Source organism: Carassius auratus, chromosome 50 (genome assembly GCF_003368295.1).
Source record: "Carassius auratus strain Wakin chromosome 50, ASM336829v1, whole genome shotgun sequence".
NCBI lineage: Eukaryota > Metazoa > Chordata > Actinopteri > Cypriniformes > Cyprinidae > Carassius > Carassius auratus.
In genome coordinates, this window is record NC_039292.1 from 9,245,192 (window position 1) to 9,262,589 (window position 17,398).

The 17,398-nt window shown below is 36.6% G+C and overlaps 2 protein-coding genes across 3 annotated transcripts; one reads left to right on the plus strand and one right to left on the minus strand.

The window, feature by feature from the left end:
- The first annotated feature begins 27 nt into the window (after positions 1 to 27).
- On the plus strand, positions 28 to 3,564 carry LOC113066905 (troponin T, cardiac muscle isoforms). Its single transcript, XM_026239025.1, has 12 exons — positions 28 to 533; positions 662 to 712; positions 850 to 857; positions 1,178 to 1,202; positions 1,278 to 1,335; positions 1,444 to 1,560; positions 1,672 to 1,749; positions 2,051 to 2,164; positions 2,262 to 2,374; positions 2,940 to 3,030; positions 3,233 to 3,270; positions 3,352 to 3,564. Exons 2-12 carry the CDS (start codon positions 675 to 677, stop codon positions 3,395 to 3,397), a joined length of 726 nt encoding a protein of 241 aa, XP_026094810.1. The 5' UTR covers positions 28 to 533; positions 662 to 674; the 3' UTR covers positions 3,398 to 3,564.
- Positions 3,565 to 6,452: 2,888 nt separating this feature from the next.
- Positions 6,453 to 17,021, minus strand: LOC113066904 (dynamin-1-like protein). 2 transcript variants are annotated; one of them, XM_026239023.1, is made up of 19 exons: positions 16,776 to 17,021; positions 14,063 to 14,207; positions 13,677 to 13,712; positions 13,095 to 13,141; positions 12,259 to 12,330; positions 11,467 to 11,553; positions 11,215 to 11,377; positions 10,928 to 11,048; positions 10,582 to 10,713; positions 10,293 to 10,499; positions 9,679 to 9,799; positions 9,337 to 9,492; positions 8,512 to 8,601; positions 8,343 to 8,435; positions 8,186 to 8,239; positions 7,841 to 7,984; positions 7,574 to 7,683; positions 7,336 to 7,495; positions 6,453 to 6,817 (listed from the first exon to the last, which is right to left on the minus strand). In XM_026239023.1, exons 1-19 carry the CDS (start codon positions 16,875 to 16,877, stop codon positions 6,761 to 6,763), a joined length of 2,097 nt encoding a protein of 698 aa, XP_026094808.1. In that variant the 5' UTR covers positions 16,878 to 17,021; the 3' UTR covers positions 6,453 to 6,760. The 2 variants fall into 2 exon arrangements, with proteins under 2 accessions (XP_026094808.1, XP_026094809.1); XM_026239024.1 differs by lacking the exon at positions 13,677 to 13,712.
- Between the last annotated feature and the right edge of the window lie 377 nt (positions 17,022 to 17,398).

Below are 17,398 nucleotides of genomic sequence, written 5' to 3' on the forward strand. Positions count from 1 at the left end.
TTTGCACTTGGAGTCTCAAATTCATGCTATGAACACTACATCTGATGCGACAGAATTAAAAATCATATGTCCAGCATTATAAATCATTTTGGTAATAATATAGCTCAACTCCTTTAAAATATCAATCAAACATTTAAACTATTTCCTACTATAACAGTTCAAACTGTCAGTGATGATCAACAACTGTACAAGCTTTTACAGTAAAGTAGTGATACATGCACGCATTGCCTCTGTGTGTTTCCTGTAATGCATTCATTGTCATTTGAGACAAACTGTCTGCTTCTTTCTTCAAATGTATTGGGTTTCACAGGGTGGTAAAACAAGGCAGAGTATGAACAGGTCAAAGAGAATGTTTGGTTTTAGAACTTCACTGAAATGAATCTGACAGTCTAACAATAGACAAAGGCTTTCAACACACGCCAATGAGAGGCCATCGTGATCACGTGGTGTGTTAGTATGTTAGACTTGAGACTGAGGCCCGCTGCACCCTAAAAGAGAGCTGCTCCATCTCTGAGAGCCTCAAACCACCCCCGGTAAGTGTTTCAAGAGAAACCTATTCCTGACAAATCCCTGCCTTTTAAGAATAATGTACAAGATGTATTTTGGTATTGCAAAAAAATGTTAAGTTGTTTCTTAATGTATCCTGCATTTAATCTTTAAGCTAGTTTATAGTCATGTCTGACACAGAAGATGTGATGGATGAGGGAGTTCAGTGAGTAACTGTCTTTTCCTCCTAAGTTTGCAGTACTTTATAATGTATTTGCATGATTTATTATGATAAAAATAATTCACATTTTCACTTATAAATCTTTTGTCTCTGTGTTTGTGTTTTATCTCGTTTTATAATAGGGAGGAAGGTATTGTATATTTTAATACCATCATTTAACATTTTATTTTATTATTATACTTTTTTATTTTAGTTATTTATTATAATGCACATGGCAATTTACACACATTTACATTGGTATATATTGTTTGCATTAAGTATAATTTTATATTTCTATAATTTATTTATTTTTTTAATCAGTGAAAATTGCATTTGACTATTTGCACTCAGAAAACAGATTCTGCCTATACTAATTCTTATTATTTCATTTTTTTTTTTACTTATTTGGAATTGTTTATTGTTACTATTTCATTTAAATGCATAAAAAAACATCTCTTTCTCCAATTATAGTAGATGACTCAAAGTCCAAACCAAAGTAAGTTCTCTTGCATGTACCATTATATATAGCCAAATAAAACTTTTTTTTAATAGCTTAATGTTTTATCTCCAGATATCTATCAAATGTCCAAGCACCAAAGATTCCAGATGGAGACAAAGTAGATTTTGATGTAAGTAGGAGATTTTTCTCTTTCAACACACACTTCTCTCACTTTCAAACACCCTGTAACCTCCATCATTTGTGCGTGTGTGTGTGTGTGTGTGTGTGTGTGTGGCAGGACATCCAAAAAAAGCGTCAGGAGAAGGATTTAACAGAACTACAGTCTCTTATAGAGGCTCATTTCCTCCAAAGACAGAAAGATGAAGAGGAACTCATTGCTCTGGTTAATAGAATCGTGAGTGTTTCCTCGTAAATGTTGTGTACTGCTGATGCAGATGTCTTGAAACATCTTGCAGATCCTGGAAGAGAAACATGAACTTACGAGCAGAAGTATGTGTTTGAACAGGAGAAGAGGCGAGGTGAGAGAGCCGAGCAGCAGCGAGTGAGAGCGGAGAAAGAGAAGGAGCGCCAGGCCAGACTCGCTGTGAGTTCCTGTCAGCACCTGCCATCTTCTGCTCACACATCTGCAAACTACACCAGGTGTCAACTGGAACATCTTTCCACCAGTGGCACCAAACTAGTCCTGAACTTACACTTTTAAATCTGCTTTGTTGAAGATGTTAACAAAATTCTCCTTAATCCTTAAAATAATCCATTTTGCATGCTACTGAATAATTTCTACAAAACTTTTCAGTCTAAATTAAGCTGATTCTTCGCTGAGCCATTGAAGTGACAAAACCACAAGCTCATAATAGAGATTAAACCTAAACCTAAACTGTTGACAGGAAGAGAAAGAGAGGAAGGAGCAGGAAGACCATAGAAAGAAGCATGATGAAGATGCCAAGAAGAAGAAGGCTCTCACAAATATGACCCATCAGTACGGCGGCGTACAGCAAAGGGTCAGAGTTTACCAACATATGAACACTGTAAATGTCTACATTTTGACAGATTTATGCAGATTCTGTCATTAACATTATAATTATTGCTGAACTAAAGGGTGAAGGACGCAAAGGTGCCAAGAAACAGACCGAAAGGGAGAAAAAGAAGAAGATCCTGGCTGAACGCCGAAAACCACTGAGCATTGATCATCTGAGTGACGACAAACTTAAGTACGGAAGTTTTTATATACATATTATTGGAATCAGAATAATTTAATTAATAAAAACACCCCAAGTAATGGAAATTTCCAACAGCTTTCTAAGTAGGCTATTAACAGTATTTATTTATTTTAAAGACAGACATGGAAACAGCCTACAGGAAATAGTTTACTGTTTTAATACTGTTTTATAAAAAAAAGTAGCCTTCATGTTGTTTTATTCCCTGGTTATTAGTTAAACTTAACCACCAATCAGTGACCCAGCGACTATAGTGACTACTACAGTAAAAAAAACTGTATAATCTGTGTCAAATAAACATTTAAGATATTGTTAATAGTAATGTGGACCAATCCCGCTGAACTTGTTCTTGAACTTGCTAAGAATAGAAAAATAACCCCATCATTTTAAGACACATTTCTCGAAATAAGTTAGGCTACTTTTAAAGTAGAGCCTACTTAACCAGTATTAAATGAACATTAAAAAGCTTGTAATGGTGGCCATTAGCACAGAACGTGTCCTTGCGTTAAAAAAAAATGAGAGGAATGGTAAAATAATGTCTTTGTTAATATCGTTGCAGGGATAAAGCCAGTGAGTTGTGGCAGTGGTTGATGCAGCTGGAAGCCGAAAAATACGATCTAAGCGAGAAACTGAAACGCCAGAAATACGACGTAAGTGTCAACAACCTTTACTTACTTTCAAGTTGCTTTTAGACATCATGGAGCTTCTGCCAGCCTCAGTCTTTGAGTCAATGACAGTTTAACAAAATCCAGCTCACTTTGAACAGCTGGAGTTCGGCTTGAGGTAAACGGGTTGCATTCATTATCACTGTATCCTTTTAGCACTGAGCTGTCATGTCTCTGTCTCTCACAGATCAATCAACTGCTTGCCCGCGTCCAGGATCACCAGAGGTATAAATCACACTAACCATTTTGAGTGTTCAGATTTAAGGCCAAAAACTATTTTTAAAACCCCTTGATTTTCTCTCTTAGTGCCAAGGGACGTGGCAAAGGCAAGATGGGAGGAAGGCTGAGATAGAAGTTGACAGGAATTTCTGGCCTCCTGTGTTAGTTTTGTTTGCTTGATGAAGATATTTTTAAATCATTATTATGAACATACAAAAATGCTTTGGTTGTACATTTTTGCTTTGCACTGTAGGCTATTTTTTGCCATGAATAAATGTTAGCATGTTAATTGTATTATTTAATACATTAAAATATATATAATCGGTGATTATTATTGCAACATAATATATTGTATTATTATTAATATATGATAGTAAACATAATATAGTTGCAGTGCACCATAAAATGTGTAAAAATGGTAGGTGCAGATTAAAACACCAACATCACATTAAACTACATAAATCTAAAAATTTCATTTCACATGAACAAAAATAGAAACATTTACAAATAATGCTATGAAGCTAAAGGTGCACTAGCAACAATCTAATAAAAGCTGTTTTATTTACACTGAGCATTTCACCCTTATAGGGACCAGTCATGCTACTCACTTTATCTTTAGTCAGTTATTATTTTCAGAATTGGGGGGTGGGGGCTTTTACGTAATCCTGCATTTTTGTCAGTAAAATCCATAACTGACCACAAACAGCCAAACAATAAAATTTACTGAGTGCACCTTTGCAAATATAATAATCTTCCAGATTTATCTCAAATGCTCGGTGTACCCATAAACAACACATATGAACTACACGTAGTAACTAGCAACATAAACACTATCTTTAGAAGATGTTGCCCCCATTAAATTGAAAAAGGTTAGACAAAAACACACCGGCCATGGTACAATAGCAATTCCCACTCTTTCAAGAAAGAAACTCATAGTCTTGAGTGCAAATATAGATTTTACAGCGCCTAATACTTCCGCTTTATTCATCGCACCCAAAGATAATCTGCAGTGCTTTACAACTATAGGACAGAAGAACTAAATAAACTTATCACTGCATCTAAACAAACAACATGTTTATTAGATCCTTTACCCACTAAATTACTGAAAGAGTTATTACCTGTAGTAGAAAAAAATGGTTCTCAACATTATTAACTCATCGATATCTTTAGGTCATGTCCCAAAACCATTCAAGCTGGCGGTTATTAAGCCTCTTATTAAGAAACCACAACTAGATCCTAGTAAATTGGCAAATTATAGGCCCATTTCAAATCTTCCATTTAGGCATTTAGCAGATGCTTTTATGCAAACGATTTACACATATACATTTTTTTTTTACCAGTTTGGGTGTAAAACAAATTTTTTAAAAAGTCGTTTCTGCTAAATTGTGCTCCTTCCTGCAAAGAAAAAAAAATATCTGTATGAAGCATTTCAGTCAGGTTTGAGGACTCACCATAGAAACAGCACTTGTTAAAATTAAAAATGACTTGCTTCTTGCGTCAGACCAAGAATGCATCTCAATTCTAGTTTTACTTGATCTTAGTGCCACATTTGACACCATAGATCAGGACATACTCATACTGTAGATCGATTACAAAACTATACAGGTAGTCTTTTCAAGGACAGGCTCTGTATGTGGTTAAGACCCTACCAGTCTGTTCGCAACTTTATTTAAATGGGGAGTCATCTAATTTATCACCATTAAAATATGGAGTGCCACAAGGATCTGTCCTAGGTCCTCTGCTATTTTCAGTATACATATTGCCCCTTGGTAATATTATTAGAAAATACACAATTAGTTTCCACTGTTATGCTGATGATACTTAACTATATATCTCAACGAGACCAGATGAAACTTCTAAATGATCTAAGCTAACAAAGTGTGTTAAAAATTTTGGATGTCAAATAATTTTCTCCTATTAAATTTGGATAAGATAGAGATATTACTTATTGGACCAAAAAAAAAAAAAACAGAACAGTACACACAATTTTGTAGATTACAATTTGCAACTAGACAGATGTACTGTTACTTCCTCTACAGTCAAAAATCTGGGTGCTATATTAGACAGCAAGTTTGAAAATAATATTTCCCATGTTAGAAAAACAGCATTTTTTTAATCTTCAAATATTTGCCAAGCTTTGAAACATATTACCTGTTCTGATGCAGAAAAGCTAGTTCATGCATCCATGACCTCTAGACTGGACTATTGTAATGCACTTCTAGGTGGTTGTCCTGCTTCTTCAATAAACAAGCTACAGGTAGTCCAAAATGCAGCAGCTAGAGTCCTTATAAGGTCAAGAAAATATGATCATATTACCCCAATTTTACAGTCTCTGCACTGGCTACCTATTAAGTTCTGTATCAGTTACAACTTATTATTACTTGCCTATAAGGCCCTTGATGGTTTAGCTCCTGCGTACCGAACTAGCCTTCTGCCATGCTACAATTCATCAACCTCCCCAAGGTCACAAAATGCTGTACTTTTGGTAGTTCCTAGGATAGCAAAGTCCACTTAAGGAGGTAGAGCTTTTTCACATTTGGCTCCCAAACTCTGGAATAACCTTCCTGATAACTTTCAGGGTTCAGACACACTCTCTCTGTTTAAATCTAGATTAAAAGACAAATCTCTTTCACCAAGCATTCAATAATGCATCTCATAATCTTGTACTGCAGTTATATCTGATCAATGCATTATTGTGGATTATTATTCTTTAGCTTGGGTTAAACAGATACATTTTACTTGGTTAGAACAGCAGCTACGCTAATTATGTCTCTATTAGTTTCTCTGTTTTGCCATGGGATGTAATCTGATATTTAAACAAGCTTCAGTCTGGATCCAGAACACCTGAAGAGAGATGATGCTAACCCTTCAGAGGACCTCAGATGATGCCAAACCTGAAACAACATACAGAACTACCAAATTTTGCTATAAGTTTGATTGCATCCTAATAATTGCTGTTAATAGTGTTCATTGTCTGTTTGATTACGTCTTTAATAGATTTTTCCATACATTTCTGCCATGTGTACATAATGAGTCACCACTGATAAGCTACTACTAAATATTATAAAAACATACATTTTCTGTAAAGTTGCTTTGCGATGATTTGTATCATAAAAAGTGCTATACAAATAATATTGAATTGAAAATATAAAGTCATACCAAAAGTTGCAAATGAAGCCACAACATCAAGACATTTAAACTACCTTTAATTTAGACTAGATCAGGGACACATGTTATCTGCAGCGCACATGGTAGCTTACATACAAAAAAGAGATAACTGAATGGGATGGTGTGCAGGTGTGACATAATACGTGCTGCCTTCAGTATAGTTCGAGAAGAGTCCGTTGCGTACATAAAACTATATTCAATACACACTAACTGACACCAGTGCATTTCTCAAGTTGGCTGCCTGTGAAATCCAGACAGAAGGGAGACAGGGCTGATGCAGATCGCAGGGTTCGAGTGAAAGGGAGAGGGGCTGTACATCAGCAAGACTTCACCACAAGTGCGTTTCTCGGATCTCGGCGATCACCTGACTGGCTCTCTGCAAGGCCTATGGGTAGAGGAGAAGAATACAAGTTTAAAAATGTCTTATTGTATAATATGATAAAATACAATTCAGCTTCTACACAAATTAATTTAAACTGATTAATTAAAATAAAGATAGTAATATTTCACAATTCAATGCTTTACTTAAATATTAGATAATAGTAATAATATAATAATTAAATTATTATTATTAATGAATAACAGTTAATGCAAAGGCTTATCTGCATTACTTACTACTTTTTCCATGCATATAAATTTATATCACTATGCATATTATTATTAAATAATAATAATTCACTTTTATTATTAACAATCAGTTAAGACTATTCTGCATTAATAAACTTTAGTGTTATATACATTTTTATTTATTACTTCAATATTATTTAATAATAAATTATTATTAGTATAATTAAATGAACAACAAATAATTATTTTTAATTTAAAGGCTACTCTGCATTACAAAACACTTTTACATTAATATACATTATTTCTAATTCTACACATTATTATTTCTGCCGTTACCTTCAGCATATCTGCGGCCTCATTGCGGCGCTGGGCCATGTCCTCTGACTCTGTGAGGAGGTCGTCCAGCAGGGCAGGTTTATACAGCTTCCCCACCAGCTCGCTCTGTAAGCTGTCCTTCACGTGGTTGACCAGGAAGTGCATCACAGCCTTTGGTACACTGCAGAGACAGAGAAACAGAGTGAGCAATCTGCGTGAAACAAAAAAACTGGAAACGAATATACTTTGTTCTATGTACCTGTCCTGAATGTTTTTACGGACAATGAGGAAATAAGACTTGATGAGCCTCTCGATGACCTCACAGTCCCTCTGTTCGCGAGAAGACAGTTTCCGGGAAACTGGCACCGGCTGGCCAAAAGATAAAGACAAATCAACACTAATTCATTTTGACCGTGCTCTTAAAGAGAATTCACGGATTCACACACCAGTTTATTTACTCTCAGAGTGCATGTTTTTAAGTCATTGCTGTGGCATAATCAAACGTATTTGTGTTTTATGGACTCACCACATCAAGCAGGTTCACTGCGTGTCCTTTCTGAGGGCTCTGTGCCTTCATCCTGTCCTCACCCTGACCTTCTTCTCCTCTCTTCAACATGCCTCTCCAGGTCCCCGTTCCTCCTTCCTGCTCGCCCTGAGCTCCTCCAGCCATCTGACACACACAAACAAGAACAACACTACAAGACTGAACGCCCACTAGTGTTTCATGCCCCTTCCCATGCAGTCCATTGGTGCTTTATGTATTGTTTTTAGGCTTCAAACAGAACATAAAGTTTGTACACAACAGTTCACACATAAAACACCAATTCTGAAAATACGATTTCCTCTGACAGCTCAAGATTTGCCATCGTACCTTATCACGGGGGACCGCTGTGGGATGCTCTCTCATTCGGTTACGTCTCTGCTCCTGTTACGAAGACCACAACAATAAACTTCAAATTGAAATCTGTTCAGATCAATACATTTCGGTCATAAATCGGAATTAAATTGTCATTAATATATCAGTAAACCTCAATGTTGTTGTTCATGAGCCCACAGGCATCTGCGAAGTCTGGGTGTTTGGTGTTGATATAAGCCAACTCAATCGCCACAAGATTGTGAACCTGGAGCACAGTGTAAACACGAATTTAGACAAGATTCACTTGGATAAAAAGCATGAGAGAAAAAAAACACACAAACCATCTCATTGGTGACTGGGAGCCTCTTCCTGAGAAGAGACGTGACCACTTCTACTATGGCATCATGCAGCTTTGGAAACCTAAGTAACTCCTAGGGAAGAAAAAAAAAAAAAAAATCGCAAACAAATCAAACAATGCTAATAAATCTAGTCTAATCATGTAAAGTACCAGCAATGGATATAAATATGTTGTGTATACAGATAAGAAAAAAGTAAATTGTTGCACAATAAACATTTAAAACTTAAATTAACTATAAAATTAAAACTATATGGAAAATAAGATGCAAATAATATAATATCAACATGTCCTTTAAACAACAACAGTATTGGCTCATAATTCAGAAACTGACTCTTGGAAGACGAGACATTTATTAATCGGCCAGTCAGGCCCAGTTATATTTGGCAATGTTGGTAATCTCAATACGAGCAAATATCGGCTTGGCTGTCACTAAACACCCATTCACATCCACTACACTAACTATATCAGCATCCACACCAACAGATACTATTCTTTTAATTCTAAGTGTTGCAGTTATTTTGTCTTTTGCGTCACATGCTAAAGCTCTTCAGAGTCGGATGGATTCTGGTTAATGTTTGAATCGTTCATTAGCTGGAAGTGATTCCAACGTCATTGTACCTTGGTGTTGTTATCGTTATATTCATAATGTGCACTTCACTTACCATGGTTTAGTAAACTTTAGTTATAGCTATCATTCTTAATGAGGACAGGCCTTAACTGATGTACTGTTTTAATTTAACCTTTTGTTTTCGTGATGCAAAAGGCAAAGATGAGCATGTATATGCAGACCAATAACTGATCGGTCTACCTGAGTGCTGTAGTTGCTACAGTGCTGAATGATCCTCTGCATCTCTTCATGCACCAGCTCCACACAGCGCAGACTGGGCTCCTCCAGACGCTTCACCTGCCTCTTCACCAGCAGCTCAAACGACACCTCGGGCACAAACAGAGCAGGACGGGGACCCTGAAGAAACACACAACAGCTACATTACATTACCTTAAACTATCTAACTCTACAGTGCTGTAGATAGTTAGATAGACAGTGCTGTACAAGAGCCAAGTGCAACACATAGCTGGCTGAAGCCTGTATTTTATATCCATACAAGTTGGGACTAAATTCAAATTATATAATAGTCACAACACAACCTACCGTAGAGTTCCTAATAGCTGTTAGGACATCTATGGTTGTAAGTCCTCCAAGAGGATCGACCGACTCCAGTGTCCTACCAAATGTCTCATGGAAAATATAGCAAATCCTCGCACCACCACACCTAAAATATTAGAACAAGCAACTATGGTTAGCACTAATACCATCTAGTTGAGTGTCAGGAATTTTTTTTTTTAAGAAATCAATGCTTTTATTCCACAAGGAAATGTGATGTGATTGATCAAAAAGTGACAGTAAAGACATAATGTTACAAAAGATTTCCATTTCAAATAAGTGCTGTTCTTTTCAGTAAAGAATAGAAAGTTTTCCTGAAAAATAAATAACATGTATCACGTTTCCACAAACATATTTAGCAGCAAATATAACTGTTTTCAACATTGATAAGCATATTATATATATATACATATTTAAATAGAAAACAGCTATTTTAAATGGTAATACTATTTCACAATATTACTGTTTTTACTGTATTTTTAATCAAATAAAAGCCTTGATGAGTCTTCTTTCAAAAACATTAAAAAAATAATTTGAACGGTATAGTATATAGCAAATTAAAGAGATTAATTTGAGTAAATGGAAGAAAAGGTGAAACTAACAGTTCAGCGGTCTCAATGTATTTGGCCGTTCCTTCAATAGTGTTGCAGTACTCTTTGGCGAACTTTGTGATGAGTTGCAGCAGGGTGGCGCTCATGTCCTCCACCGGCTCACCGTAGCTGCTGAGCAGGGACTGATACTGAGCTGCTAAAACGTTGATACGGGTCTTCAGCTCCGGTAGACAGTCCCTAATGTGATGCATCAATAACCTGATGGAAAAAAACAGGATATTTATACTCCGAAAAGCAGATATGCTCAATGAAATTAGATGTTTCAAGCTTAAATTCTCACCTATTTAATGTTCTGGCGAGATACTTGGTTCCGTTTCTGTTGGCGAGGGAGGGGTATTTCTTCTGGAGGAAGGCGTGCTCATCCCGGATGGAGTCTGCCACACTTTTCTTATTATTGATGTCCAGCTGACTCCTGATTTAAGACATTTAAGAAAAATTTTAATGACAAAACTGTATATTTTGTTAATATGTTAATATCGCAATCAATATTTTAGTGTTATTATATTTGTATATTTTAATAGTCAAATTCAGACACACACACACACATAAATGGTCATCTTTTAAAAATAATTAACATTTTAAATAGATTGACAGTCATATTAATAAACATCTATGTCATTTTGTACCTGTTGACCACTCCAATCAGTCCTAGTTTGACAGGAATGACTCTGCCCATGAGGACATCCATTGCATCAGTACCAGCATCCATCAGATCGAGTTTAGTCACTACAGCCAGCGTTCTGCGACCTGATAGCAGATAATGAAAAAAAAAAAGAATAATAATTCTGCATCACACAGCTATGTGAAAAATAAAACACCACATCACACAAACTGAAAGGTACAGACATTGTGTGCAAAAAAAAAAAAAAACTAAAATGCTCAAGCAGACCAAATTAAACGTTAATATGCTGACCGTCTGGATCCACCTCGCGGGCGACTTTCAGAGCTTCAGAGGTGGCCATGTCCGTGTTCGCTGCAGTGACAGCTAAAATGATGCAGTTGGGATTGCTGATGTATTTTAAGATCAGTTCGCGGATCTGCAGCTCGATATCTTTAGGCTGGTCTCCCACTGGGACCTGAACATGAATATGTCAGTGTCAGGATCAAAAAATAATCCACAGAAGGAATATTCAAACAGGCCAGGCTAAGCTACTAAATAAAACACCTTTGTGATGCCAGGCAGATCCACCAGCGTGAGATTGACAACATGAGGTGAGAAGATTTTCAGTTGAATTGGCTCATCACTGATCCCCTGTGAAACAATGACACAACATTCTTTATTTCTTAAACTGCAGATGGCAATAGAAACTACACTACAATTCTAAAAGTTTGGGGGCTGGTAAGATTTTCCTTTTCAAGTTTTTGAAAGAATTTGTGTTCACTAACATAACTTCTTAGTCGTGGCATAACAGCACAAAGGTCACAGGTTCGAGTCTCAGTACTGGCAGGAATTAAAGGTGGGGGGAGAGAACAACCAGAGCTCTCTTCTACCCTCCATACCACAACTGAGATGAGACCCTTGAGCAAGGCACCGGACCCCCAACTGCTCCCTGTGCGACCACAGCAGACATGGCTGCCCACTGCTCCAGGTGTGTGTTAACAGTCATGTGTGTTTGTTCACTACTCACTGCTGTGTGTGTGTGTGCGCGCACTTGGATGGGTTAAAAGCAAAGCAACAAATGAGTATGGCACACCATTCTTGGCCACATGTCATGTCACGTCACTTTACTCCCCAAGGCTGCATTTATTTGATCAAAAATACAGAAAAGACACTAATACTGTGAAGTATTATTACAATTTAAAATAACTGTTTCTATTTTATTATATTTGAAAAATTTAATTTATTCCTATGATGGTAAATCTGAGATTCCAGCAGTCATTATGACTTTTAAAAGGCTTCTTTTTTTTTTTTTATAATCCATCATCTGATTTAGTTCACTTAAAAACTCTTCCTTACCTTGTTAATGCCAGAAACTCTTTCGGTTTCATTTACAATTTCTTGCCTGATTTCATCAAAATCTGTGTAGATCTAAAAGGCAGAGACGAGATATTAACAATCATGATATATTACTCCACAAAGACTTAAATCAAACTTCCATGAAATGAAAGAGAAAAAAAACTTCCAATGAATGGCATTAATGTTACATGAGGAGAATGCAGAGCATGTGTCTGGACTCCAGACCGCACGAAGTAGACTTCCTGTGATCGTTTAGACCAACAGAAATGAAAGGGCTTGTTCTTCTTCATCTGCTCATCAAACTATGAAACCAAACACTCTTACTGCAGTGCTGTTTGGAGCACATAAATGTTTCTGACGACCAGGATGACTTAAATCAATAAACATGTTAAGATGAAATTTTACTTCGATTCTTTGAACTTAAATATACAAATGACAGTAATCAGTTTAAAAGCTGTTTATTGAATCTGAACTGGTTTTGAGGACAGCACACTTGACATTGCTTGAAGAAACTGCTGCATGTTCTTACAGCCGAGAGCACATTTTTGGAGAGCGTTGTACTTTTGCCGAGCGTGACCACAGGTTTATCTGAAATTCTCTTTTATTCAATTGGAATATTTAAATTTTATTAACCTTACAACAAGGTTATGAACAAATTTATGTGGGTATGTGATTTAAGTGGAAATGTTTCATGAAAAGTATGTGTTTATAAATGTAAATTATCCATGCAATTAATAGAGTTGTTCAAAATTGAAAATATTCAAAGGGTCACAGATGTTTGTGACAAACATGATTGTGAATTCGGTCCAAATATCTGTTTTAATGCTTTTTTTTACCTTGTTTTTGGTGTGTAGAAATTTCCCCCACTCTTCTCCATCCACTCCTGTGGAAAACAATAGTGACAATGACATTATCAATGACACAATACTGGGTCACATGACCTACAGTATGTAAACATTCACTTTCTTTTACTTAGCAGACTTTACTCTGTAGGATAGGCTTTTGTTCCACGACAACGTATGTTTATTTTTTCAAAAGCAACAGTACAGCAAATGAAACAAAAACGGCTACAAAACAAATTCCAAGTGCAGTGCATTGTGGGTAGCACAGCATACCTAGCTTATTGTCCTAATAAAGACGTTGAATCTTCACTACAAGGTGACATTTACACAGCAACTGATGACTGTTAGAGAGTTAATAGTGAGTGAACAGACATTTAGAGTCCCAAATCATTCATACTCACCACTTCCAATCTGAAACTGGATTGTACTCTAAATTCTTCAGTCTGGGTTTGTTTATGCTAAGCAATTGCACTGGCAGCGAAACCAAAGCTTATAATCAAATAATGGAAGCAGGATGAGGAAAAGCACAAAGCTGCTCAACACAAGCAAAAGGGCAAGGAACAAGGAAACGGAGACCTTTGTAAAGGCGCCCATTTTTCCAGGCATTGGCGTCTGTGTTTAAAGAGAGATGACAGAGTTAAGCCTGCAGCTATGCCATCTTTATAGGACTCTACAGTAGCCAAAACCACACAAATGCTTAAAGCTTCATCCATGGATTTGTCTGGACTAGATATTTAATGTATGGAAAGTTCATATATTTTATTTAAACAAACAGCACACAGGAATAAATCTGCTCAGATCACTACCTTTCCCTTTCTATTTTGACTTAGTAGTTGACATCACTGCATTGCCAGTGATGGAGCAGCCAAATTAGAAACAAAGCACACGCCATCCCAGACACAACCTGCAGGTCATTACTTCATGCTTGTTTGATGCAAATAGAAAAAAAAAAAAAAGGATACCGTTCTCCTCGCTGGTCTTTCTTCTGTCCTCAGGGTCTACGTGCACCAGCTGCAGGATAAGAGGTCTGAGGGTGACGATGCCCGTCCCGCGGGGCAGGAGGTCCCTGCCAACCAAACTCTCCAGCACTGAACTCTTCCCACTGCTCTGCAAATCAGGAGAACCACAGAAAACAAACAAGTCAGAACGGAGGCTGACTAAATCTATCTGGACTTCTATGCATTTAGTGAAGAAAAAAAAAATCAATTTTAAGTAACTAAAAATGTACTTTTTTAACCTTATAAATATTACTGCATCATTTTTGAACTTATAATGGCTATGAATAATAAACATGCTCAAAACTTTAGAGCTTTGATCCTTAAACTAAACATTTTAAAATCAACATACTAAGAAATATTATTGTGAGTTATAGAGTGACATCTGATATTTTATGCATTTTAATAGTCTGATATACATTTTTAAATAATCTCATTATAAACTATCAGTATTTAATCCTACTTTTTAACCTGTGTAAATAATAACATCTGAATCAAATTGCATATTTTGCTCAGTTTGAAAAATAGATGTGTAAGTTGATATGTTCTCACTATATCATACTGTATGAGCCATAAAAGCCTGAAATATCAAATATGACACATTAGATAATTAAAATAAAACAAAAAAAGAAACATATGAAGCAAACATTCCTTAGTTTTTATTTCATGTCAGGCTTTACAGGGTTAAAAAAAAAAAATTATTGCCCATCCAGACAGCCAAGTCCCAATTTGAAGACTCTTTAAACTTATTATACCTTAAGTATATTTAGCAGACAGAAGGAAACTACTCTACTTCATGAGCTAATCTCTGGTTTACTTCCATTAAAGGTCTATATTACAACACTATAAAGAGCAGTGTTGGGTATAGTTACTTTGGAAAGTAGTTAGTTAGGTTACAACGTTACCATCAATTAAAAGTAATTAGTTATGATACATCGTTACCTATTCATAAAAGTAACGCGTTAGAGTACTCATGCGTTACCAAAAATTAAAAGCAGTTTGCAGCGGCTCACACATGACAGACACAGCCCCCGGCCCCTTTAAATGCACCTAGAAGTCGTGACTCCTGACAATGAATAACGTCAATCATCCGACTAAATTATCACCGCGCGATAACAATAACAGGAAAGACAGTCAGCAATCGGCTATTCCACATGGCGTTTTATTTATTTATCACAGAACATATTATTAATCAAAATTCGCACCTAACGTAACCAAGTATGCTTACTTGTAAACACAACCTTAAACAGGCTTGCAGATTTAAATCCATTTAAAAATGATGAACAACCAGCCAGCCAATGATCTAACAGAAATTAACAGCTGCCGGTCAAACAAAAATGATAACAAACCGAATTAAATCCTTCACCGCCACACAGGCAAATGACAAATCGCTTAATAGCTGAACTAATTATTATTAAAGTGTCACTCACAGTCACAAGCCTAAATTCGCTTTAACACAGTCCTCTTACATTTACTCTTCAAAGTAGTGATTAAAACGTAGCGTTAAATTTGAGGTAGAATTTTTGGCGACAGAAGCTTTTCACCAAAGCAGAGTGTGCATTTTACCGTTATGTTCTTTTGTTTTTCGTTGACAAATTGAAAATAATGTGCGTACTTCCATAAACCAAACGCTGTCCTCTCTGCCATCTTGCCGGGAGTTCGAAAAAAAAAAAAAAACCACACACACACACACAGGGTCAGGCGCAGGGCACAGACGCATCACAGCCATTGACTTTACGATCACAGAGCTTCGGCTCCGCTGATACATCCGCAGGTGGCACAGTAGACCTAGGACTACTGTCTGACAAAAAGCAGGCTGCAGTCGGGATTTTCCTTTCCTTAAAATAACGGATTACTTTTTTTAAAAAAATAACGAAGTTACTGATTACTTACGCACGAAACTAACGCGTTAAGTTACACATTTCAGGAAAAAAGTAATTAGAGTACTCTAACGCGTTACTTTGTAACGCGTTACCCACAACACTGATAAAGAGTATGCGACACTTCCATAATGAAATGATGCAGATGTCTTGTGTAATTTCAAGATGGAAAATATCCCCAATCCTTTTCACCTTAGTTCTATTCTACCCGTTTTTTCCTTGTAGAGTGAATCCTGCAGCTGATCTGTCAAGTTCATGGCACATCTCTTCATCTGTTAGCTACTGTACCGAGATCAGCACAACCCTAAAACTTGACGTTGTGATATTGTTTACACTGTTAAAACATAACATATTCCTAAAAGTAGGAACTGTCACATAATATTCCTTTGAAGTCAGACAATTATTGAAACAGGAATGAGGAAACAAGCGAGATCTTACATTAGCACGCTAGTTAAGTTAGCTGGATAGCGCTGACAACATTATATTAAAGGTCGCTACACATTTTTATTTTATAATCTTAATTTTCGGTATATTTAATGCGACAATTATTTATTTGTCGTTGACCTTGACATTTGTATATTTGAAAAAAAAAAAGTCGTAACAATAAATAAATGTAGCTAATACTAGGCTGTGTTTCAAAACAAGTGACCTGCCTAGTTAGGAGGCTTCATAAGTGCGCTCGAACTTAGATAGCATCGTAACTTTGGAGCCCTAAAATGAAGCCTAGGTAGGTACTTCATTAGGTTTTGAGACACTGCCATTGACCAGTTTCAATCTGAATGGAAACCGCATAACGTTACCTGCGTCCCCACCACTGCAATCTGAGGCAGCTGGATAATATCCGCCCCAACTGTGTTAAAAACATCCTGGAGTTTGTTAATGACAGGAATAAGAGCCTCCATCGCGTTGACGACCTCTTCCCCTGTCAAACTGAAAGAGTAAGGCGAATATCCCGGCTAAACACGGCACAAAGTCATCCAATGTCCCTCAGTCGCACCATGAATCAACCCGGCCGCGGAAAAACTGCGCACCGGTGTATTGGTGCATTGTGGAACTTGTAGTTTTAGACGACACAACAGCTGTTGACCCACTTTTAGATTTTCTGGAAATAAACTACATTTCCCAGCATTGTTCTAAGTGAATGCGCCAAGGCAACCGTGACTATTGGGTGCAACAAAAATATTCAGGAAAACGTTTTGGGTGAGGTAGCACTGAACATAGTTAAAGTTGCACGATTACATAAATCATGACAAACGCAGACCACGTGGAGTTATTAATATGGTTATGGACGACTATATATATCATCTTTTTTTATGCACATCAAGATAAACGTTTTTACAAACTTTAACTGGATTAACAGGTAAATAAAAAGATAAAAAAATAAATAGAGAAATACATACATAAATAAAGCCACTTAAATTAT

Excerpts from the sequence above, each read along its gene's own strand:
- LOC113066905 (XM_026239025.1), top strand. The coding sequence starts at position 675 with ATGTCTGACACAGAAGATGTGATGGATGAGGGAGTTCA. Across the intron at positions 2,375-2,939 it reads CTGAGTGACGACAAACTTAA|GGATAAAGCCAGTGAGTTGT; the intron begins GTACGGAAGTTT and ends ATATCGTTGCAG. Across the intron at positions 3,031-3,232 it reads TGAAACGCCAGAAATACGAC|ATCAATCAACTGCTTGCCCG; the intron begins GTAAGTGTCAAC and ends TGTCTCTCACAG.
- LOC113066904 (XM_026239023.1), bottom strand. The coding sequence starts at position 16,877 with ATGGAGGCTCTTATTCCTGTCATTAACAAACTCCAGGATGTTTTTAAC. Across the intron at positions 13,142-13,676 it reads AAATGGGCGCCTTTACAAAG|GAGTGGATGGAGAAGAGTGG; the intron begins GTCTCCGTTTCC and ends TGTTTTCCACAG. Across the intron at positions 11,378-11,466 it reads ATCTGCCTGGCATCACAAAG|GTCCCAGTGGGAGACCAGCC; the intron begins GTGTTTTATTTA and ends ATTCATGTTCAG.